This window comes from Telmatherina bonti, assembly GCF_933228915.1.
Source record: "Telmatherina bonti genome assembly, chromosome: 13".
NCBI classification, from domain to species: domain Eukaryota; kingdom Metazoa; phylum Chordata; class Actinopteri; order Atheriniformes; family Telmatherinidae; genus Telmatherina; species Telmatherina bonti.
The window spans coordinates 28,027,807-28,052,641 of record NC_136611.1 but is presented as its reverse complement, the minus strand read 5'-3'; the positions used below and the strand labels follow the sequence as shown (position 1 = coordinate 28,052,641).

Below are 24,835 nucleotides of genomic sequence, written 5' to 3'. Positions count from 1 at the left end.
TCTCTGTTTAGTCAAGTCTTCAGAAGGAAGTTTCCAGAGAGCGAATGCTGCCTGTAACAACACAAAAACACGGCTTTAATGTTGAATGAGGTTGAAAAATGTGTCATTTGGTCTACAACTGGAACAGGCATTCAGCAAAATTCGCTGCTGATGCAAAGCTACCAAAAACAGGAAATAAGTCATCCTTCGGTGACTTGCAGAAAAACACATAAGGGGTGGGCCTTTTTTTGGTCCTTATTATTCAATAATTCTCTGTCAGCTGTGATAAATGACTGCAGAGATAGTAAAAAATAAAACACCTTCAATACCATTTTCTCACTTCAGTAGTTTTTATATCAAAGTTTCAGCTATTTTTTGTCATCCTTTAGCTCAATGTCATGCTGCAAAAAAACCAAAAAAACAGAAAATTCAACAAACAGCTTGTAGAAGATGTTGGAGATTCACAAAACAATTTCATTAAAAAAAAGCCGAAAACTGGACAGTAAAAAATAAACAAAACAAACAAAAATAACAGATATTTTTGGTTATGAAAAATGCAGAACAAATCATCTTTTTGTCATGATCCATTATTTTAAAAAAATCTTTGACAAAACAGATACGCTTTTCCTCATACAGCATGTTTGTGCTACTGACACACATAAAAATGTTGTTCAGCTTCACACAGCGGCACAGATTCAGTGAACTTCCAGCAAATTTTGTGTTCAAAAAGCAAAACATACAAAATGCAGTGACATGACACTGAACAGTGATCAGCTACCACACAGTACATTCATACTGATGCGTTCAGGGTCCAAATTAATACAGCTGATCAGAAGGAAATCACGGCTGGTCCTCAGAACAGCAGCTGCTGCTTTATGAAGCCGATTCAACGTGCAGCTCATTTAAAATGACAACAAATACATTTTCTGAATGTGTCTGTTGTCATTTTAAATGGCAACAAATACAACATCTTGGATTGATCAATTTTCTTTGCCCAGCTAATTTAATAAATCTGACCGGTACATGACCCTGTCCGCTGAACAGTTTCTGACCTGAAGCATCTGGGATTAAGGCAGCAGAGGCAGAAGCTGCTAAACCACATCTCACTGCAGGGAATGGAGTGAAGCCTCAAAGCCACTTTGTTGGAGAACAATACTTACACAGGCTCTGTTTGTTGCTGTGAACATCAGGCTTTTTCTCATGTTTCAGCATCAACGCTTCTCCACACACTGGGACACACAGACTATCCCAAAACTTATCCACAACACCCTTCATGAATGTTAAGAAATAAAGTTTTAATTGTTGCTTTTAGATGTTTCCTCCAATAAATATACTGAGGCAAACCTCCCAAAACCTATTGCAGCTGCCGAGATGCATCTTAATACTCGATGGGCAAAAATATTTTTCATTTTTGTTTGAAGTAACAAGCTAAAGACGGAGATTTCCTTTCTGCATTCCAAAGCCTCTGAGCTGAGTATAATGATTCAATTGTTTGATGTATAACAAAGCTCAGCCTCTCAGCGGCCCAGTTAAGGGGTGTTGCGTAACAATCTAATAGGCTTTTTTTTTTTTTTTATATGAAAAGAGTCAGATGGTGGCTATTGAAAAGGTTATCAAGAGGCAGTTTTTATGATCAACCCACTGAGCTGATGCTGCTTTAATCTGTTTCATGGCTGCAGCCATTTGCTAGTAAAAGCAGCCATTTCATTGGCGAGTGCTGGAAGTGAGAGGGCTGCTTTTGACCAGCGATGTCTGACATCATATTCACTACATGAAATGTAGTGAATATGTTCAGTAATGACACATTTTAAAAGATTGGCTCAACATGGGGCCAAACAGGTGAAGTAGTCGTTTTTTTTCTTGTTTTTTTTTTTTGCTGGTGACTGATCTTTCCACCAAATAGCTTAATTAAGATGAATAATTTTAAAGCAAGGCCAAAATAGATTTTAATTTAGGGTATAAGCCGGTTTATAGCAACTTATTTAAAGAGAGAGATTCCTTCAGGACAGTAGAAACTCAGCTTGTCTACTGTGTCGATGGAGAAATTCACATTCTGGTCAGACTTCAGCCGTGTGATTTCAGCAGTGGTTTAGAAGTGTTGGAGAAATACAGGCCTTAAACAGCAGAGTTTTTCTGGGCCGCAAAGATCCAAACCGCCAATCCTGATCCCAGGCTCCATCCTGCCCACAAGAAAATAGTCCTCCACCCTTGTCCTGATTTCTTTGTTAATCCAGGTCCAAGACCTGCTCACCAACAATGTCCAGGGCTGCGGAGGCCTTGATCGAGTTTCCTGCAGAGCCGGAGTCCACAAACATCTGAGGGATGTCATTCCCAAAGTAGATTTTGCTATTTGCTGCAATGGCTTTGTACTTCATGAGCTGCAGGTATTGAGGAGTTAACTTCAGCTGTAAGAGGAGGAACAGAGGTCAGAATAAAAAAGAACACTCTGGACATTGCAGTACCCGTTAGGCCAGACCAGCATGGCATGACTGACTGTGTTGTCTCTTTACCTTGTTGGCCTCTGCCGTTCTCTGAGCCGTGTAGAACTCTGCATCTGCTTTGGCCTTCTGTCGGGCCAGGAAGGCATCGTCTGTCGATTACAAATAAACACTGTCAAGAGTCAGAGCTGGTCTAAGGGCTGAAGGCAACAAATAACCATCTGACCTCAACATTAGCTCCAAAGTGCTCAAACAATTCCGCTGAGAAATAAACAACTTTGTTAACTCAGAAAGCCACTGTGTTTTTTTACATGAGAGTGAGCTTTAATGCTTTAGTTCATATCCTGAGTTTGTTAGTGTTCATGTTTGCTTTATATTAAGTAATTAAACACAGCTGGTCACTGCTGTAAAACACTGTGCAACCAAAGCGTCTTGCAGCCAATATTCATGGCTTTAAATGAAATTACAATCGCGACTCTGCTAAGAGAAAAGGGCTGCAATATTCAAGACATAAAAGTAAGTGGTATATAGCAAAGGTTTATTACCTAACCAATACAAGTACAATGACAAAAACACAGGTCAGAACCAGTTTAGACCACAAAAACACCACTACACCTTCCAAAATGTCCACTACAAGGACTCCTTTACAGGCAGGTTCCAAATGATAATCTGTTCTACACAACCGCATCTGGCCTTAATGTTCATCAGCAGCCTGTTCATGTAAGAAAGTTTCAGCTAAGCCAATCACAGATGAGGAATCCCAAGTCCAACCAGTTGCGGACAGTGATGGCACCGCCGGGTGTGTGGTGTGGTGCCAATATATATCTATATCTATATCTATATCTATATATATATATATACACTACTCACAAAAAGTTAGGGATATTTGGCTTTCAGGTGAAATTTATGGAAAATGCAATATGTTCATGCTACAGTGATATAATATCATAAAAGTAAGACATTTAAGTAGAAGGATGCACTACTGATTTCCTCATCTCAAAAAATTCATTCAACACAAAAGGTAACAACAATGGTAGTTACACCACAACAAAAAATTTGAACGTCTCAATATCTGGTCATGTGCCCTTGAGCATCAATTACAGCTTGACAACGACGTCTCGTGCTGTTCACAAGGCAACTTATTGCCTGCTGCGGCATGGCATCCCACTCTTCTTGAAGGGCAGCCCTCAGGTCATTGAGGTTCTGGGGTGCAGGTTTTCGAGCCTCTACACGACGGCTCAGCTGATCCCACAGGTTTTCAATGGGATTCAGGTCTGGAGAGAGTGCAGGCCATTCCATTTGAGGTACACCAGTCTCCAACAGCCGTTCCCTGATGATGCGGCCTCGATGAGCAGGAGCATTGTCGTCCATGAAGATGAAATTAGGCCTGTGCTGTTCATGTAGGGGCACAATCACTGGATTAATGATGTTATTCAGGTAGTATGGGCTTGTCACTGTACCATTCACAAAGTGTAGGGCAGTTCTGTACCAAGTGGACACCCCTGCCCACACTAACACCGCCACCACCAAAAGCTCGCCTGGTGACAACAGTGGCTGATGCATAGTGCTCTCCTTGACGTCTCCAACATGGTTGCCGGCCATCAGTTCTGCTCAGTGTGAATCGACTTTCATCAGAGAACAGCACTGAGGCCCACTGGTTCCTCGTCCAGCGTAAATGCTCCCTGGCCCATGTAAGACGATGATGCCTGTGCCTGGTGGTGTGGTCAGGTACCCGTGCAGGTCGTCTAGCACGCAGACCACGCTGATGGAAACGGTTTCGAATGGTCTGACGTGACACTTGGGTGCCTCTCACCTCTCTTAAACGTGCCTGGAGTTGAGTGGCATTCATCATCCGGTTTCTCAGGGCAGTGTTCACAATGTATACACATATATATGTATATATATATATATATATATATATACACATATATATATATACATACACATATATATATATACACATATATATATATATATATATATATATACACACATATATATATATATATATATATATACACACATATATATATATATATATATATATATACACACATATATATATATATATATATATATACACACATATATATATATATATATATATATACACACATATATATATATATATATATATATATACACACATATATATATATATATATATATATACACACATATATATATATATATATATATATATACACACATATATATATATATATATATATATACACACATATATATATATATATATATATATACACATATATATATATATATATATATATATATATATACACATATATATATATATATATATATATATATATACACATATATATATATATATATATATATATATACATATATATATATATACATATATATATATATATATATATATATATATATATGTATGTGTGTATGTATATGTATATGTGTGTATATAGACTATATATGTACATTGACTCAATTTTTTGTATATGTACATATGTATACAAAAAAATGTAACTCTTCCTTCAATTATATTTAAATTGAGTCAATGACACAAAAATTGTAAAATCATCAGAACTCAAGACTTGTGTGTCCTTTTACATTAATAATTACATAGATCTAAAATAAATAAAAAAAACTAAAAAAAAACCACAAGATATCCTAATTTATAAAACGTCATAAAAATGCTTTCATTTGCAATTTGCCATTTTTGTTTATGTCCAAATGCATTATGGGTAAGAGGGAAATCGTATGGCTGTAACAGACCTGGGCTGTGTCCTAATGTCCACACTCTGCCCGAATGTCCAGACAGAAAAAGGAGAATCGATGGTCACTAAATTGGTCGACATTGACCACAATGCTTTTTAGGCAGGAATCAAAATGGCGCAAGTGACAAAACCATCAAAGCAGATAAAAAGCAAACTATAAACCAATCATTTTTACTGGTTTTATTGAATAGAATAAAATAACGCAATATAAGGAAATAAAATATTTTCACTCTAGTTTGGATTCGTTTTGGAACGACTTCCTCATGCATGCCATGGTTGCCGTGGTAACAGCTGGTAGTCATGTGATCTGCGATGAGGAGAAAGTAAGTGCTTCGGGTCCGAATTGTCAAGAGAATGAGTGAAGTTCACTGTGTGCTGTATAGTGCTGCCTCATGTAGTAAACGAGGAATAAAGGAATAGTGAAGCCATCCGGACACAGCCGTGCTCTCTGGACTCCACAGTGAAACAAATATGACTTTGATTCGGCTTCATATTGAACCTGAGTGCAGAGTGAGCTGTAAAAACAGCGCTGATAATGTTAGAGGGAACACACAGAAGCAGTCTGATGTTCATGCAACAGAGTCTGTGCCGTTTATGCAACAGCGGCCTTTTTAAACATTTCCACCCCTCAACAAGATGCTTCTTGCAAAAGTACCCATCTCCCTCATGCCACAGTTCCCCAGAATGGGCCTGTTTCCTATTCTGAAATCATCAAACAATTATGGTACTTTAATTAGTAGATCCTATTTAGGGGCTTCATAGAGAAGTGGCTGAATACATATGCACACACTACTTTAATTTATCTTTATTTTTCTCTTCATAATCGTTCCCAACTATGCTCTCTTGTGTTGTAACAGTAATTTAGACTATTTTTTGTAGATCCATCTGTAGAGACTAAACAAATCACTCAAGCAGCATTCAGTGGTTTAAGAGGCGTAATGGCTTCTTCAAAGCCAAGCCCTCAATCCAGCTGAGAATCTGTGGGAGGAGATGAAGACAGCTGTGGACCAGTGAAACTGAAAGGGCTGGGGCAGCTGTGCTTTAAAAAAAATGGAGGGAATGGAAAACATCCCAGCGGCTAGATAAACCGAGCTCCTCCAGACACGGCCGAAGAGACTTGCAGGTGTTCAATTATAAAGAGGAAGCTCTACAATGAAACAACAAGAGGGATGTAGTTATGCACAATATTTTGTTTTTTCTTTTTTTCTGCTTCTCTCTTTCTGTAAATATAATTTAGTTTTTGCCATTTCTTGCGTCGTGCTGTGAGTCCCTCCCTCCAAGGATCTATTCTAATCCTGAGTTTTAAGGCAGATATCAGCAACTCCGGTCCTCGAGTTTCCTGTAGGCTTTAAATGTTTCCTGAATCCAACAAACCTGATTCAAAGTAATGGATATTTCCTCTTGGAGACCATCTCACTTGAATCAAAAGTGTTGCAGCAGGAAACCGTCTAAAACCTGAAGTACATGTTCTTGCAGGACCAGAACTGTCCGCCTCTGCTTTAAGGCAATGAGTTAGAGAAAAATGACAAAGGTGTGTGCATACTTTTGTAAACCACTCTAACTGTCATGCTTTAATATTCTAGATGATCATAACATTATTATGTAAAGGTGGGCACAGTTAGGTGCTAATAGGTGATAAATTTGAAGGATTTTCATTAAATGATTAAACATTTCATGTGATTTTTACATTTTATTAGAAGGTAATAAGGACCAAATAAGATTTGTTGGTGTTATTAGATACTCTTTTCTTCATCCGTAGCATTCAGAGTCTTTTTAAGCCATGTGACTCAAACATTAAAATGTTTTTTAGTATCTGATGACTGTATATGACACAACTAAAACAGACAAGGGGACCACATTGTTATATGATGACTGCTATGACTGGGTTTATGCTGAAATTACCATCACAATTCTGTAATAGATTGTACAGTGTGTGAAAAGTAAATAAAAACTGAACTCAACAATGTCACTAAGACAATACTAAACCACATGCAGCCTTTACAACACAGTGGCTGTCCAGGTGAGGATTCTGGTTGCTGAACTGGTCTGCCTGCAGTTCAGATATTTTACCAGCAGAAAACATTTGGAGCATCATAAAAATGGAAAATCTGGTAATGAAGGTCCAGGACTGCTGAGCGGCTAGAAAGCGATGATGCTCCACTTGACAAACATCCTCTTCCAGCTTTTTTTTTTTTTTTTTAACATGTTGCTGCCATCAGATTTAAAATGAGCTAATAATTATTTAAAATATGTGTTTTTATGATCTGCATTTTGATTTGATTATACATTTTACACCCCATCCTTACTCTTTTGGGGTTAGGGTTGCAGATTTAAAGCACACACAGATGAAATTATTAAGGTTTTGTTTTTTGTTTTACTTCCGGACAGGGTTACCTGCCTGATGTGAAGCTCTGACACTTCTGTTCCTCCATCACTAACCTTCAATTTCAGAAATCTTCTTTTCTGTTTCCTTTTCCATGACCTTCTGTCCAAACTTAATTTCAGCGACTTGGGCCACCTTCTCAGCCTCTGTGGAAAAAAACCCACCAGAATGCACTCTGGGCATGTCATTATTAAAATGATTTATTTCTTTGTGCACTTTTCTTTACCGATCACAGCTTTTATTCTCTCCGTCTCTGCCTCCTTCTCCACCACCTTCTGTGTTTGTTGGGAGATCAGCAGCTTCGTCTTCTCACTCTCCCTGCAAACACATACATTTACATTGACTTGTTGTCCACTCCCCAGTGTAAACTCAGGCTACGTCCACGCGGCGCCAAAGCTGGTTCAGATGTCAAAATGGTGGTGAAAACTATGAGAAAGGCTTCAACATCCCCACAAAACCACCGTAGTACATCCTAAAAGGCTGTGGGAGGTGATATGATGATTGAAGAGTATCACTCCAAAGATAGAACAACGCAGTGTGTGTGCAGATAAGGGCTCGCTGCGTGTTGGTGAACGTTCATACAACAGTCATGTAACATACGCTGTTCTCCATATCTGCTTGCTCCCGCTGCTGATGGTACAGCGTGCAACACTCTGTTGTAACAGCGTCTTGGTGCAAAAGCTGTAAACAAGTCAGGATGGTCTGGAGCAGCACAGCAACACAGCTGGTCACCGACACCAGTACTGGTGGTGTTCGCCACATTGACGCCATTTCCTCCAGTTGTGCGGTTATGCTGTCCTGAAGGAAACCTGGATGGTGGAAGTTTCAAACCAACCCACCTTGGTACCTGGTTTCAGACACGATCAGTTTCATGGACGTGATCCCTGGTTTCATGTGGATGAAAGGCTAGAATGCCAAAATACTTTTGGGGTTTGACTGCAATGCTGCGCCGTGTGTGGACGACCCCTCAGTCCTTACAGATCACTCCTGCTGTTTGAGTATCTGACCTCTGCCAACAGCTTTAGTGTCACAAAGCCCATGAAAGTGGGTCTGAAACGCCTGAAAGTCTGAACTGGGGGGAAGTGAAAGTAAAAGAAAGCATTTCCCCAGACACTGGTTTTCTTTCACGATGAGACACAGCCAGGCTCTGAAGAAGGTTTTTGGAAACATGGACTTAAACACTAAATAAGCAAACATAAACTGGGAATTCACCTTCAACCTCAGTGGAAGAACAAAAAAATAAAAAAAACATACCAGTAAGGCTCGGATGTCTATTCATTTCCTTGCAGATCCCGCTTAAAAGAAAACAGTAGCTAAGTAGCTAAGAGGAACAACATGAAACCTAATCCAACAGACATTGTAACAGCAATGATCCTGATTAAAATGACAATAAATATCATCCATCATGCAGGGTAAGCTGCACCAACATCCACACTGTTAAACAGGCTTAAGACTGATTTAAACCTGTTTAGTCTCAGTTATTAGCAAGTAAAACCATAAGCATGATCATATGTAGGATTAATATCCACCAACGTCTGCATATATGACTGAACCCTTTCTAACCACAAGATGAGATGACAGACAGAACAACTGCCAGAATGAAAAGAGGACAAATGATGGAAGAGTTTTGAATTAAAAACAAGATTTTTGGACAGATTTTATGTCTAAATTGTCAAACTGATCATCACAATGAGGCTCCAGCTAATCTCTGCAGTCGTTTCAGCTGATTTAACCTGCTCTCGCCTGCTTTTTTGAGAATTTGTTTTTTTCCATAAACTCTTTTCACCCAGTGAAGATGAGTGTTGCTTACATATCTTTCTTTTCGGAAACTGGCTCAGTAGTAAAAGAAAATAGTGACAGATAAAAGTTAGCTGTTTCAGCTAAAAGACTGATCTGTTTTCCTTTCTCTGTCTTCCCAGGACCTCGTGTCCCCTGGCACATTATCGCTTCAGCTATCCCTGACTGTAGCCCCTCACACAGCAGCTCCTCCTCCATGACTACCTCAGAACATGATGGGAATTTTGGGATTGGAAATTCGCTGCGAGCCTCTCCGATCACAACTTTGAGCTACGGTGATTAATTCCTGCTGATCAAACTGCAACATTAAAATATGACTTATTGATCTCAGTTTATGGTTGAAATTATGTTTCTTTATGAGATTCAGACTCAGAACACTCGCTTTATCTCCGAGGGACTATTTGATTTGCAGACATGAGTTACAGAAAAAGACAGGCCATTATTCACACATTGCACTTAGATTGGTCCATGTACAGGAAAGAAAATCAGCAGCTAAAGAATCCACCCAGGAGTGCAGCAGTTCCACCATCAGTGCCAAAGTGCAATAGCAGAACAATAAAACGGGTTAAAATGTAAAAACAACACATGTAACACCTCACACGAAGAATCGTCACAAGCATTTAAATTACAGATGGCAAAAGGAATGAAAGAGCCGGCACGTCTTCTTTCGCTTTGGGTGCTGGTTATAAAGAATATGCAATTTTGTACCTGCGAAGAACCTGTTTTGTTTCTCAATGAACATGCATGCATCCTTCCTATCAGTCTAAATATCATTTGCTGTGTTTACGAAGCTCTGTGCTTTGCATGCTGAAAATACTTTACTTGAGCGTGCCTACTTAGCTGTTGCTATAACCGAGCACATAATGATGTAAACCAGCAGTCTTTGATAACTACAGGACACAGCAGGAAATGTGGGCACGCAGTTGGAAGCAGATCAAATAAAATAAAGGCATGGGAGAGTTTGAAGGGAAAGATAGGTGAACATCTCTTTTTGGGAAAAAGAAAACTCACATAAGCTCGTAATTCCTGCGAATGCTCTCCGGGATATTTGGTTTTGTGACACGCACTGCCTGTAAACCAGAGAGAGAGAGAGAGAGAGAGGAAGGCACTTTTAAGAGATAAACAGCATGGATGCAACAAGAAAAATGACTATAAAAAGACATTTTAAGCACACAGCTGGGAACAATCTTAGTTTTAAAAAACTAAAAGAGGACATCTGGAAACACGCCCAGGAGCTAAATCTGATCTTCTGAACTGTGAGACGGAGTCATAACAGATGCTTAAGATTTACAGGCAATGCAAATCAGGCCTTTAAAGCCCAGTAAGGAACGCAGACTCACACATGAGATGAGTACATCTGTGAAGACAAAGGGAATTCAATACAGGAGAAAAACCACTTCAGACCTCTTTAAAAAGTCATAATGTTGCCCAATCATCAACTCTCCAAAGGAAATGACTTGTGTTATAATGATTGCTTCAGAAGCTTGACAGGGTGAAAATATCAAAGGAATGTGAAATGCTAACAAATCGGGTTTCGTTAGACAACTACTAGCTCTGCCACACTGGTTCTGTACTGGTGTTTAGTGAAATGTTTCCCTCACATGAAAAAATAACATCAAGCTAACAAAGGAGGAAAGATACGGTACAGAACTACCCCTTAACTTTTTATAACACTGGCAAGTAAACACGAAAGCAGAGCAAACATCTGATGCAGCAAAATGTTTTAGTCCTCATTTCATTTTTCTACAGAATTATGTTGGAACATAACGTCGATTCTGAAAGCCAGAACACACACAGACTAGCTGCTCCGCCATGCGGGGGAACTGCAGAGTGAAGTGTTACTGACTCTCACACAGGACTTGATTTACTGAAACAAACTCAGCAGTGAATCTTTCATGATGATGCATCTTAAATCTTCTACCTGAACAGGTAATCAGAATCATACTTTTATCCATCGGCTGTGTCTGTAAAGCTGTACGGGAGTTCTTCTGGAGCTACAGGCTCCTGATTAGTAACATCTGCTCATTTCTCACTCTGCACTGATTCACACCGCTTGTGGCAAATTATTTCAGCTAATAGTGAAATTAGCAGCATCACTGCACTTTTAAGATGTCTGGCACTGGACTTTCCCCACACACGAAGTTGCCGGGGATTTTGACTGCAGGTCAGATAGACTAAAGAGAAGATCTAAAGCTGGTTCTTTGCTATGTTGGCTGTTATGTGTTGACAACCATGGGTCTTCCTTTTAGTTAAGTGTCCTTTTCAGTGCCGGAATGAACCATATGTGTCAGTGGCCTTCCAAACAAATAAAAATAAACACGATGCTTCCAGCACTGGACTGAAAATGAGTGAAAAAAGCAGCAAATGTCCGAAGAAAACTTTAAATACCTTCAGAGAGAGGGGGAAACTGCTGCTCAATATCACTTTAAAAGATTAGGAAGGACAAAGGCGGCTCAAAACCTTTAAACACTGCTGTTACTTTCTTGGTGGTGGTTCACATGAGAGATGTCAAACCAGCATATCTGTGTTTTGTCTCAGAGAAATCAGAGCTGGATCAGGGAAAGTATTTAGCATTTCAACTTTCATAAAAAAAACTCATTAAGACAACAAGTTCATGCACGTTTGCACCATGCTGTTTGAACAGGTTAAATAAGCAAGAAATAACCCTCGGCAGAACTTAGCCCTGCTGCTGCCTAGCCTGAACTGGTGGTCTTGTAGTACCTGTATGATCAACCCAGGCGCCATGGATGTGAGATCCTCTTGCAGAGTCAGCTTTAGGTTTTCATCGATTTGGTCTGTGGTTAAACACATGAGAAGAGAGTCGGTGAGCCCGTGAAAACCATCGGTGCAATGAGATAAGGGTTAAGGCATAATTTATTCCCATTTTTGAGGAGACTTTTGCACCGTATTTATTTGATAAAAGACATCTTTGTTGACCCTCAAATGTTCCTTCCTGGTAATTCACACTTTCCAAACAAAGAGGACTCCGCTCCACATCAGTGTGTACTTTCACACATCAAGTCAGCCACACAGAATTAACAGAGTAGTGATAACACCATTATGTCCTGCGTGAGCTCAACTCTCCCTCACATTTAAAGCCTATTTTTTTTGTTATAACCCGATTTCAGAGGAACATTAGATGGATAAACTACAACCTCCTATAAAGCCTCTATATGTTCACACAAGCCACATAAAGTCCCAGCAGGAAGGTCGTCTGTGAAAAGGCCCACTGAATCACACGTATAAAATATGTATAATGTATATGTACAGAATCATTTCATATACATTCATATACAATATGTAAAACATATTGTAAGAACCAAGAAAAAGAAAACGTCACATTCATATATATATATATATATATATATATATATATATATATGTGTGTTTAGAGAGAGAGATTGAGACATATTATATATATATAGATACATACATATTTTATGTATCTATACATTTTATTTTATATATATATGTGTGTTTAGAGAGAGAGAGATTATATATATATACATACATATATATATATATACATACATATTTTATGTATCTATACATTTTATTTTATATATATATATTTTTTTTTATAAAAGGTATTTATGAAGTTTCTAATGTTCTTTGGTTGCAGAAAAGTTTTATCATTGGCTTTCTAGACAAAAAAAAAGGAAAAACACGAACAAATGACCTGATCCAAAGAGTCCAACCAGGACCGCATTTTTGACTATTTGACAGGACTACCAGGATTTGATGCCGCTCGTTTTGCTCCGATGTGTGGGAAACAGTCACCCTGCATTAACCAATAGATGACGCAGTTTTTCTTCATTATTTGTCTTGTCGCCTCCTTCAGTAATTCTTTATGGAGTCCCACCCCTGCAGGCGTAGGGAAAACGTTTATCAAACGGTCATGTTTATTTAAGTAAGTGAGGTGTGGTAGCAAACTCGGACCTGAATCCGCCAATTACTCTGAGTCCCCAACTGTACCGAGTCGAGGCGGCTATTTGGTGTGAATGAAAGCTGGTAGACATGAATTTATAAAACAAAATAGTTTTACACGGTGCTGAAAACTTTATTTCATTTTCACAGTTTGACAGAGCAGAAGCATTTTACAGCTGTTCCCGCTGCTGTGCTCCACACAGGCCACGTTTACATGACTAAGTCCTCTTTCATTCCAAATAAAAATCCACTTTAAAGACATAAAAAAAAAAAAATCACCATGTAAGCACCGACGTCTGAATAAAAATGACAAACCTGAATTAGACACAGTTCCGAGGTAAGTGGCAGCTTTATTCCCATTTTAAATGCAAACAGATGAACTCCTCTATTATGTAAATGTTCGTTTCATTTTAAGTTAATTCCAGTCAATCTGCACACGCTCGCCACCTTGTTCCGCTGCAGTGACGCACGTTTCAACGCAGTCTCCGTTCTGCAGTACACGCCCCCCCCCCAACCCGACCTAATCTTATATTTTCTGCAAACCTCAGCTCAGAATTACTATTTCCATGTAATCCCGAAGGAGAATACCATAATTCAGAGTTATTTGACACTGACTAATTCATTCTAAATGAATATACATGCAGCCAAAGCCACTGTCCCTTGGTCGGGATAAATTTGTGAGGACTGCTTTGTCCGGTGTGGAATGAAACAAACTGGAAATTAAAGATGTTGTGAGCACTTGATTGCGCACGTTAAAAAGAAGAAATCAGGAAAAAGAGGGAACATCTGACAGCTCTTCGTTTGTTTTGTGTTTGCAGCACATCTTACTCACCAAACAGGCCGATGTAGACCTCCTGCAGTGAGTGAACGCTGCAAAACTGGTTGAGTTCATGGTGCACTTTGTTGAATATCAACGCTTTGTCATAGTCTGCTGTGAAGTTCCTCACTATGTCGTATACTGCAAACAACAACAAATAAAGACAGGAAGGATTCTGGGTTTGCATACTGCTACAGAATCCAGAGCTTCGTTAGCTTTTCTTTTCAGGGTTTATATGTTGTTTACCTGCTGTAGGAATGAGGTAGTTCACCACTTCTATGCGGTCAAAGTAAATCATCACTCCTCCACTGAAAGAAAAGATAAAACATCATGTCAGATTGAACTAAGGCAAGGCTATCTTATTTGTATAGCACCTTTCATGTACAAGACAATTCAAAGTGCTTTACATGAAACGTTAGAAGCCTTACAGAAAAAAGGAACAAAAGAAAATACAACTAACAAAATCACAATAAAATTATACATTTTATTAAAAATAATTAAAAGCAGAATTAAGTACAAGTTACTGTGCAGATGTCATGCAATGTTTTTAACCTGCATTTAAAAGTTTCTACATTTTGTGAAAGTTTAATCTCCACTGTCAGATTATTCCACTTGTTTGCAGCGTAACAACTTAATGCTGCTTCTCCATGTTTAGTCTGGACTCTGGTCTGGACTAGTTGACCCGAGTCTTTGGATCGAAGAGCTCTGCTTGGTTTATATTCTCTGAACATATCACACATGGATTCCGGTCCTGAACCATTCTGGGATTTGTAAACAATCAGCAGGTTTTGAAATCTATCCTGTGACTGACTGGAAGCCAGGGGAAAGATTTTAAAACTGGTGTGAACTGGTGTTCAGACCTCTTAGTCCTACTTAAAGCAAAAACCTGCATGGATCCAAAGAAGTTTAGTTTGAGTGATGATGTTTTGGCGTAATACTTGACCATAATTGTCATGTGAGCCCCATTATGAACATTAACTCACTGGCCGCCAAAGATGTCTTCTGTGTATTTGTATATGGAAAGCCACCTGGCCGGGAGCGCGTCCAAACGCCTCCAAAATGCCCCCTGAGTGTGTACCCAACATGTTGTGAATGCGCTCCGGGTGCACACCCCCAAAGACACCCCAACACACACACCTGCATCCCGACAGATTAGCCTAAATGCTCCAACATGCACAGGGCTCTCTGCTACATCGATACCTGGCAGCCAATGAGTTAAATGCAGCACAATCCACACCACATGCAACTCTACTTTTCCCAAGTTAAAACCGCAAACCCACCTTGTTCCACATGGTACATTCTTCACCTCATCTGTCTGCAGCGTCGTCTGCAACATATTAACAGAACAAGCACGTTCAGTGTGTTTAACATTTAGCATTTCCTTCTTACGTTCCTGAGACCACAGCTAAACAGAGGACACAACAGTGGTGAAATCGTCCGCGCTGTAGGAAATCCAGCCTGACTAAAGACAGATGGATTGCAGAGGTGCACGCAGGATAAACAGCGCCAGATGAGCTCATCGGTGTCTAAATCACATCACAACACCACATTACACAGAGCCAACACCTCTACAACAAAATGTGTCAACACAAGCTTAAGTTGATGTTTAAAATCACTGTTTGGGCCAAAAGCTGAATAGTTTCCATTTCCCTTCTTGGAACAGCAAAGCGGCATTGGACTGCTGTTTATTTATGCCTAGACAGTTAAACTCCACTTTCTCACAGGCCTCTTTGTCAGAGTGGAACAACATCTTCATTTCACCTCAAAACTTTCCTCACAAACCTCAGCCACAGTTATCCTAATACTAGTACTAAATAAATACTTGGAAATGTGCAGACAAATAAAAAAAAAACAAAACATGAACATAATCATGTGAAGTATTTGAGCCCCATCCGATGTCTTCTGTTTAAACTATGTCACATCCGAACTAAGTTTATTCTAAAACAACCCCAAAAGAAGGAATTTCAATTATAAGTGCATAGATTTAAGAAAAAATATAAATTTGGCCTGTGAAAAAGTACAAAGTATTTGATACGTAACTAACTAAAGAGGTAATAAAGTAACAAGTAGGTAATAAGTTCCTTGAAGAGCATTTTTTCAGTGGAAGAGAAGCCGACAAGCAAACCAAATGCTTTTCATGTGAATGTTTTGATCTCACCGAGCAGCTCCACGCTGGTGGTTCGCGCTGCAGATTAACAGATGTTTTCCACCGTGACTTTGTATGGTTTTGCTTTTTCACAGGAAGAACTTCGCAGATGGTTTGGTATGATGAAGTCACCTTACTGGGTGTGTTAGACGAAAATACCGCTATGTTCTTAAAACATGATGAACTGGGAACGATTAGGGGAAAAGACACCTAATCTTCCTTGTTTATGTGTTTTCTCCACTCCAAGTTCAGACGACAAAGTGATATGAATGAACCGTAAGACTTATTCCAATACCTCCCAATACCACTTCACACACTGCAAAAATTCACCATCATTATATAGGAAAAAAACAAACATCTAACTTGGGAAAATCCAGTTTGTTAGCAGTGGAAATAATCTGCCAGAGCAGAAAGAGAACCTGTCCTGAAATAAGAAAAAAATATTGAAGCTTCGAGAGAGAAACATTCATATCAGGTTATTTATCACATGAAAAAGAAAATCTACTTAAAACTAACCTGTTTATGCTTCTTCCAGTGTTGTTTCTTTCTCACTTTGAGTGAAAAGATGTTAAATATTTAATGGTTCGACTCCCATTTCACCCCATTCATGAAACTTCACACACTCCGTCTCCTTTCAGGTATGTTTGCTAATGGTCAGAGAGGTCACTGATGGTTCGATTTCTGTCCGTCAGCTCAGAGGCATGCAGCTTACCGCCTCCAGCAGAGTGAAGGAATTATCACAATGGATTCAATGTGAGGTGCTTTGAATTGTGTTGTATATAAATTAAATGGATTTAATTTAATGTAAATGCATTTCCTGCTTTTTCCGGTTAAAAAAAAAAAAAAAGAAAATTCAATAGCACTTCATGAATATCGATTAATTTTGTTTTAACATATTTTCTCTCAACATGGGGAAGAAACAACATTGCAAAAAGAACAAGTTAGTTTTTTTATTTTAATTAATTTTAAAATTTCTTGCTGCTCTGGCAGATTATTCCACGTAATTGAAGTTTGGATATTCTCAAGATAAGTTGTTTTTTCCCTCACATTAAGATACCCAATTTCAGCAATAAAGGAAGGTCTACTTGGCATCCGTCTTTTCTCTTCTCTGGCTTCTCTCCAACTAGCAGGTTGAAGTTGACTCTCATCCTAACTCTTGCTCCATCTCTCTCTGTCTTTTTTCTCTTTTCCTCCAATCCTGTCCTCTTGCATTTCACTGGTAAATCAGCCAGTGTGTTGATATGCAGTTTCTAGCATGTGTTGCTATGTTGTGAAGTGAAAAGTAGCAGTAACATAAAAAAAAAAGAAAAAAAGAAAAAAGGTTTTCTCAAACTCAGACTGCTTCATGGAAAAATAACTCCAGTGTGCATAAAAAATGTCAGTGTATCATTAGAATGAGTCAGAAGAAGTGTTTTAAGGTTGGAAAGTTATGCACTGTTACTAAAATAATCCTCTTATAAAGTTATGGCAGCATTTAGTCACACAAAAAAGATTTTACTTTCAGACAAAAATCCTCTACCGACCAGTGCAAAATGGGGTGTGTCCTGAAGGACAAATATATTCCAAGGAAAAGAATGAAAACTCTGCATCCATGTCATGTTCATACTTTAAATTCAGTCCATCTTGGAAGGCCTTAAGTGAAACAAAAGCTAATTTTGGAATGAACCTAGTCACGTTGTTGACAGTAAAATGTTGTAGCAGGACCTGAATTAAACACTACTTAAGCAAAGACAAGTGGAACAAAACTGGAGTCTGACTTCAGCCAACGCACCTGAACAGACTTGTAGGTGGTGATGAAAGGAAGCATTAGATGAAAACCAGGTCCACTGGTGGTAGTTAGGAGGGCCCCACCCCTGTGTCACACAGAAACACACACACAAACACAAACACATGCACACACACGTACGCACAAGGACAAATGCAGAAAAAATGTGGTTTGTTATAAAAGTGAGCCGATGATTCAGAGCAAAACTCTGAATCCTGAATCAGGGCAGCAGAAGAATTATTTGTAAAGACTTGTTTCGGGCTTTATGCATAATCAGTTTACAGAAACTGTTCACTGCTTTATTTATTCTTTATGCTGCTGTTGCTCCCCCACTCTGGGCTTTTTCCATGGTCTTTATCATCCAGATTGGAAAGGGATAAGACTTTTTACTGACTAATTTCTTCAGAAAGAATATTTACTTCTAAGAATAACAGCATAACAATGAGAATGTGACATGTTTACATAACTTTACTAGAGTAGAAAAAAAAAAAAGATTTAAGTAAGTTTGCTCGAAAAACATGGCCTGCCTGTACAAGTCACACACACCTAAGACACAGCTGGGAACAATCTTAGTTTCCAGATAATTACAGCGCTCAGTGTGATATTGATAAAATGCTTAGATCAGAAACCTTTAAAGACGGTACTAAATTCTTCATAGACTCAGTCACCCTTATAACATACAAGTACAAAATGAAAAGCAATGCATCCTACAGGCTCACCTGTAGTACACACCAGTGTGTCCTTCATCAATCTTGTGCACAGATGCCAAGAGCGCTGCTCCTCCAAGGGCAGCAATTACAGAGAATATGGCACCCCACTGTGCCATCCTGGCAAGCAGAGAGTAAAGGACAGCATGTGAAAAGAAGCAGATGAAGTCTTGAGACACTCTCCCAGCTACATGTGACAGTAAAGATGTCTGTTTAGGCAGTCAACTCTCAGTAGCCTGAGTAGTGCAGCAGTAAAGCGCTGGAGCTGGCTTCTTGCTCACTGGTTTATCTCCTCTCAGCTCAGGCTTATCCAGGCATCAGATGGGACTATGACCTTGTCACACTAAAACAGGATTGGGGCTAAGGTTCAGAAATATAACTTCCATGGTGATTCAAAAAGAATGTGAAGGCAACATTTATCTGCATTTTTTCCAAACATAAATATATGCATCAATATATAAAAAAAAAACAAAAAAAAAAAACTAAGCAACAAATGTTTGCTGTTATGCAAGCTTGAGGTGTCGAGCTGCTTTAGCTTTGATTATTAAGGATTTGCTGAGACAATCTGGCGAACCTTATGGCTCAACTTTGGAGTTACACAAGTTTTTATTCAGCAATGTTCTTAAATGGTCCTACTGGACCTATTAAACAGATTTTTTTTTTCCAATATACATGTTTAGTTTTGTGGTTTGGGTCTGTTAGTGGTATGACACAGCTCTACAGCATCTGGTTTGTATAACCAGTTGGATATATTTCCCTGGTGCACAGCTTTCTACTGAGATGAACAAAAATAGTCAAATTCAAGAAGGGTATGTTCTGAATGTAGAGAAGAAAAGAAATGAACATTTTTTAAAATGTTAATATTAAATGAGAGACATGAAAACTCTGGAAAATGACTGGACGTCTCAGCAGTTCAAGAATGAAAGGAAACCACAGATTAAAATGAACTAATAATAAAGTAACAAGCTGAAACCTAATAGTTGGTGAAATTATAAAACCAAGACAAACAAGAACATCTCAAAATCGTGATAATATGATATGTGTGACTGAATTCAAGGACATAAAACCAAATAACCGAATATTTGAACAGAGTTCGGATTATTTGGCTTAAGGGCTAATGTTACTAGCAGGATGTTATTTTCATCATGTATGTTGCATGCATTTATCAAACACAGGTCTATTCCAAGCGTCAAGCTTGTTTAAAAATCATGATCATTAATGTCTCAACCTCACCACAAAATTCAGCCACATTTAGTTGGACTTTTTGCGTACGTTGTAGGTCGTCAAAGCAGCTTCAGATCGTATCTTTTTAACGAGTAATCGTCACATTAATCAATGCAAAGCATGTATTTTGGATATAAAGACACAACAGTCCACTCTACTCGTCTGTTCTTACCTGTATTTGTTATACGGCTACACGTTCACCTACATAAAAGAAACAGCTTCTTCTTCTTCTGTTTTCTTACAGTAGCCGTCTGTACATGCAGTGTTTCACTATCGCCCTCTGGTGGACAAAGTGGAAAAGTAAAATAGCAATTCGAGCTTTTCTTCTTTTCCTTTTACTGCTGTATTTATAAATAAAAAACAATCTGATCAATCGAGTTACAACACACACAGTCCTCCAAGCAGTTTCACTCTGCACAGGTTTACAAGCAGATAAATTCACAAATGATTAACAGAAAAGCAATAACTAATTTGGAATAACTTGTATGATAAGGTATTTTGTTTTTCCTTAAAACAGTTGATGATACAATTTATCTGTAGCCTTAATTGTGATAAAAGACAGATGTTTGTTGCTTCCTTACAAAATGTATTGTGTTTTTACAAAGAGTCATTTTTCCGCACCGGCTTGAAATTGGTTTACTACCATCTTACTACCATCTTGTGGCCACACCTGGTTACTACAACCACGTTCACGGTAGCGATTTGTCAATTAAAATTCCGATAAATTTCTTAAAATTAGGCTCACAATAATTCACTGTACTTGAAAAGAATAATACATATACTACACAAAATATATACTTAAGTTTTTATTACTTAAATGTATATAAAAACAGTTGCAACGCCACACATTGCATTTGTGTCATTGGTGGTCAGTGTGTGGAACTACAACTGCATGTCTACTGCAATAATAAAGCACTGATCCAAAACTTTAGGATATTTGTGATAACCAAGTTAAAATATATATATATATATATATATATATATATATATATATATATATATATACTTTTTTTTTTTTTAATAGACACATACTATAACAATCTTTCTGTCATATTCATCTTCCTTTGATGGTCACAATTTGTGCTTGCAGCTTCAGTGGGTTTATCATAGAAATTGCACAAAACTATACAAAAACATTGGTGATATGTTCGAACTAGTTACATGGCAGATAAAGAGTCAACAATTTTGCCCTATGTATGCATGAATTCTTCATGAGGGAGACAAAATACTGTACAGCAGGGGTAGGCAGCTCTAGTCCTCGAGTGCCACACTCCTACAAATGTTAAGAGTTTCCCGACTGCATCACACCTGATTCAAATCAATGGCTAATCAGCAGACCTGTGCAGAGTTTAATGTCAAGATCTGCACAAGTCTGCCAATTAGGTCTGATGTGTGCCAGGTTTGTTGCAGCAGAGAAACTCCTAACAATTGCAGGACTGTGGCAGCACAGAACTTCAATGCATTGCACTGCGGGACCCCCTTCTTTATCCTCCCAGTGAAAAACCAATCAGCATATGGAATGCAAATGAGTTGACAATAGCCTGATTGTTGGGTGTCAAGTTTCTCCCCCTCACTGGCTGAGCTACTGTAGCAGTAAAACTTTAAAGAAGTGAGGGAGTGAAACTCTGTTAAATACCTCATAGCAATTTATATTGTTAGACAGGCTACTTAATGACTAATTAACAATAAATAAAGTAGTATATAACATCTATATGTTATGTCAAAAAGAGATTGTTGTGAGCCTGTCAGTGGGAGCATTGCCCAACCTGAACATTGGATTTGTGTGGCATCCAGATTGCTATTGTAGAGTAGGGAATAAGTTTAAAAAAAAAAAAAAAAGAAAAATTAAAAAACAAAAATTAATGTTCTCTGTTTTTGTTGTTTGTTTTTTATTTTTATATAGGTTTGAGGTCATTGTTCGGGGGACTGCCACCTTATTGTGGTTAGGAGCTTGATGTTCTGCTCTGTTTTTGTTGTTTGTGACAGGCCTAACCATTCCAGCTTAGTTTTTTAGGGTAGTTTATTGTTACTTGGATGTATATTGAGACATTTGTTGTTTGTTAAAACTTTGATTATTGATATTTGTTTTTTGGTTCAAAATCATGATTTGATGCAATCAGTTAGCAAGGCTATTTATAAATTGGCTTGAATTGATGTGTATGTAAAGTGCCCTGTGACAACATTGTTGTGAAGTGGCGCTAAACAAATAAAGGTGAATTAAATTTAATTTTATATATACATTTTTTTTATTTTAGGTATCTGTAATTTTTATATTCCATTTCCCCCTGAGGAATTGACACCTTATTGTGGTCAGTGAGTTTGCGTACCTCAGTGACCCGAAGAGTTGTCCCAGCAGGAGCTTTAGTTTCTGGTGGGACACCGAAGTTGGACAGGTCTTTGGCTAGAGGCCTGATAAAATGCAGTCCATTTCTTCCCTGATAGACAACAATAACAAGAAAAAGAGCTGTGCACGTATGATGCCTCGTTAACATTTCTCTGCCCCCTCATGTATGCATTCCTGCAGCTGGCCTTGATTTTCATGTCCTTTTTTTAGGAAAAAGTTAAAGTTATGCTACTTGTTGCAATGATTTAAAAAGTTAAATAGTCTGGCTGAATCATTTCTCTGGCTTTGCAAGTTTTTGTTTTAATGGTGTCGTACAATCTCAATTTTGTTACATTAAGCATGCTTTTACCCTCCTGCACATTTAAATGATCATTGGTGTATCTGTTGCAATTTGACTATCTGCTTACCTAATCCTAGAACTCAAACATATTTGGGTATATCTAAATAATCTGAATATATTTTGGCATGCTGTTATGAACCTCATGAAGTTCACCTTCTGCCTTGGCAACTATTCATTTGTTTATATGCAGCTAATTTATATTTTGTATTTCAGACCCATAAAGAAATTTAAAATATAGCTGTAGAAAGAAGGTGAAAAACTATATAATATTATGTAATATCAAACAGCTCTAACTTAATCACTGTCTTAAAGTGAACAGCAGGTGGGGGCAGAGACCATCCTTGCAGCATAGCTTTGTTTTCATTTGTGGTGCCTTTTAAAGGCTGCAGTTCTCTAGTTGTCTGACTAATCACCAAAAAGGTTCAATGAGTAACCCTTTTAACAAAAGCAAGAGAAAAAATAAATGTATTTTTCAAATAGGTTTAAAACAGAACAAAATCAGTGTATCTAATCGTTAAATACACCTACATAGGCAGCCAGGGAAACAACTAAATCTGAAAACTCATTTTTCTTTTGCTCTGGCAGATCCAGAACTTGTTCATTTGTTTGGTGAAACCAGACTAACAAGCAAAGGCCTTGACTCCTAAATGGTTGTGGTGCTTGATTTTTATTTTTAGACACCCAACTCTTGAGAATTCTACAAAGGACCAGAGCTAACCCCAAGGTGATGCAGTGGCAGCTCTGTGTCATGCATTTTAAACATGGTTGCAGGGGGGGTGGGGGGCTGGATTGTAAAGGGAACAACAGAGCAAGGGAAAAGAAGTTTGTCAGAGTTCATTAAGTATCAAGGGAACATCGCTGGAACTGGCAGCGTAAGCCGCGCCGGGGCCCTCGTGCCATTAATCACGACTGACATGAAACCGGGGGCCGAGGGAGGGGAGGGGAGGGCAGCTCTGCCAGAGACTCTGGTAGTGATTATAGAATGTGGTCCAGGCAGCTCGGACCAGGGGTGTTGAAGGTAAAACACACCACAGCCAAGGCTACAAAGTTCAGCTAACCTCACACAGATCACTCTCACATAATCACAGGTAGACCGTGAGGAGAGACATGTGACTCCAGGCTTTGAAAACATGACAGCGTAATTGCAGAGGGAGTGGAGTATTTTGGCCTGAGAGGTAAAGTGCAGAGCAGGAGCTGAATCTTTCCTCTTGTGCATTCCCCCCTGTCTCCCTCATGTATATGAGCTGAGCCTGTGGCTTAATAGCATGCAGGAGGAAGAGGGTAGTGCGACAGTAACAGAGTGCTGCTCATATATCTCTGTCGGCCTCTCTTATTTTCTCTCTGCACCCCCAGAAACCTTGTGGTAGCTCGCCACCCTGGTAGAAGAAATAAATAGGAGTGAAAAAAGAGAAGGGAGAAAAGAAAGAAGAGAGCTCGTGACTCGTGAAGATGGAGGCCTCTGTTAAGTGCTGTGCTTGAAAGGCCGTCCAGCCTCATTAGCTGTCAGTTGTAACAATACTGAGCTGGCAGCGAAGACTGCTCTCAGTCTCGGTGCCATAAATCACGGGCTGACAGGGCCCAGACAGGGCTGGGAACCAGCACACATGCAACACTCACTTGCTTTCTGTCTCTCTGCTGTTCCCTTTTCTTTCTCCTCTCTCTCTCTCTCTCTCTCTCTCTTTCTACAGCTCATTCCTTTTCCCTTCTTTATGCTGCGTCCTCTCTCCCTCTCTGACTTTATCTCTTTCTGTCACACACACTTGCAACACATTACAACATGTCAGCAGACAACCCAGGACACATGGGCTCATATACTTGTCTTTCACAGCTTTTTCTCACATCCTGTCCATAAGTGTTTTTGACAGGAGAGGTATTGTGAAAAAAAAAAAATAAATCAACGATTATATTGATGGATGAGATGAGATCACAGAGTCCTTACACACATGTGTTACAGTTCACACTTGGTTTTTGTAAAATTTCTCTTACAAGGCCGGATATTAGATATATTTTACATGTATGAAAGTCTAGCAGACCTGCATTTTAATCTATAAAAGTATGAGCCTATAAGCGTGTGACAGAACTGCAAAGACAGTAAAACACATCAGTTCATTATAAGTTGGATTAGTAGTGTTTTAAAGGAACCTGCTAAATGTTTCCAAACTGATTAAAATCCAAATCATCAAAGTGGTCAGAACCCTTCAAT

General features: G+C 38.7%; 1 protein-coding gene across 1 annotated transcript; it reads right to left on the bottom strand.

Annotated features, from left to right (window-relative positions):
- Positions 1-20,167, bottom strand: erlin2 (ER lipid raft associated 2). The gene is made up of 13 exons (XM_079250927.1): positions 20,121-20,167; positions 18,737-18,844; positions 18,024-18,105; positions 15,387-15,433; positions 14,353-14,414; positions 14,122-14,247; positions 12,084-12,157; positions 10,374-10,432; positions 7,792-7,883; positions 7,622-7,711; positions 2,490-2,569; positions 2,231-2,384; positions 1-51 (listed from the first exon to the last, which is right to left on the bottom strand). The coding sequence occupies exons 2-13, from the start codon at positions 18,841-18,843 to the stop codon at positions 20-22; spliced, it is 1,005 nt and encodes a 334-aa protein (XP_079107053.1). The 5' UTR covers position 18,844; positions 20,121-20,167; the 3' UTR covers positions 1-19.
- Between the last annotated feature and the right edge of the window lie 4,668 nt (positions 20,168-24,835).

Excerpts from the sequence above, each read along its gene's own strand:
- erlin2 (XM_079250927.1), bottom strand. The coding sequence starts at position 18,843 with ATGGCACAGTGGGGTGCCATATTCTCTGTAATTGCTGCCCTTGGAGGA. Across the intron at positions 12,158-14,121 it reads GGTCTACATCGGCCTGTTTG|ACCAAATCGATGAAAACCTA; the intron begins GTGAGTAAGATG and ends GTTTAACCACAG. Across the intron at positions 2,570-7,621 it reads GAAGATTTCTGAAATTGAAG|ACGATGCCTTCCTGGCCCGA; the intron begins GTTAGTGATGGA and ends TGTAATCGACAG.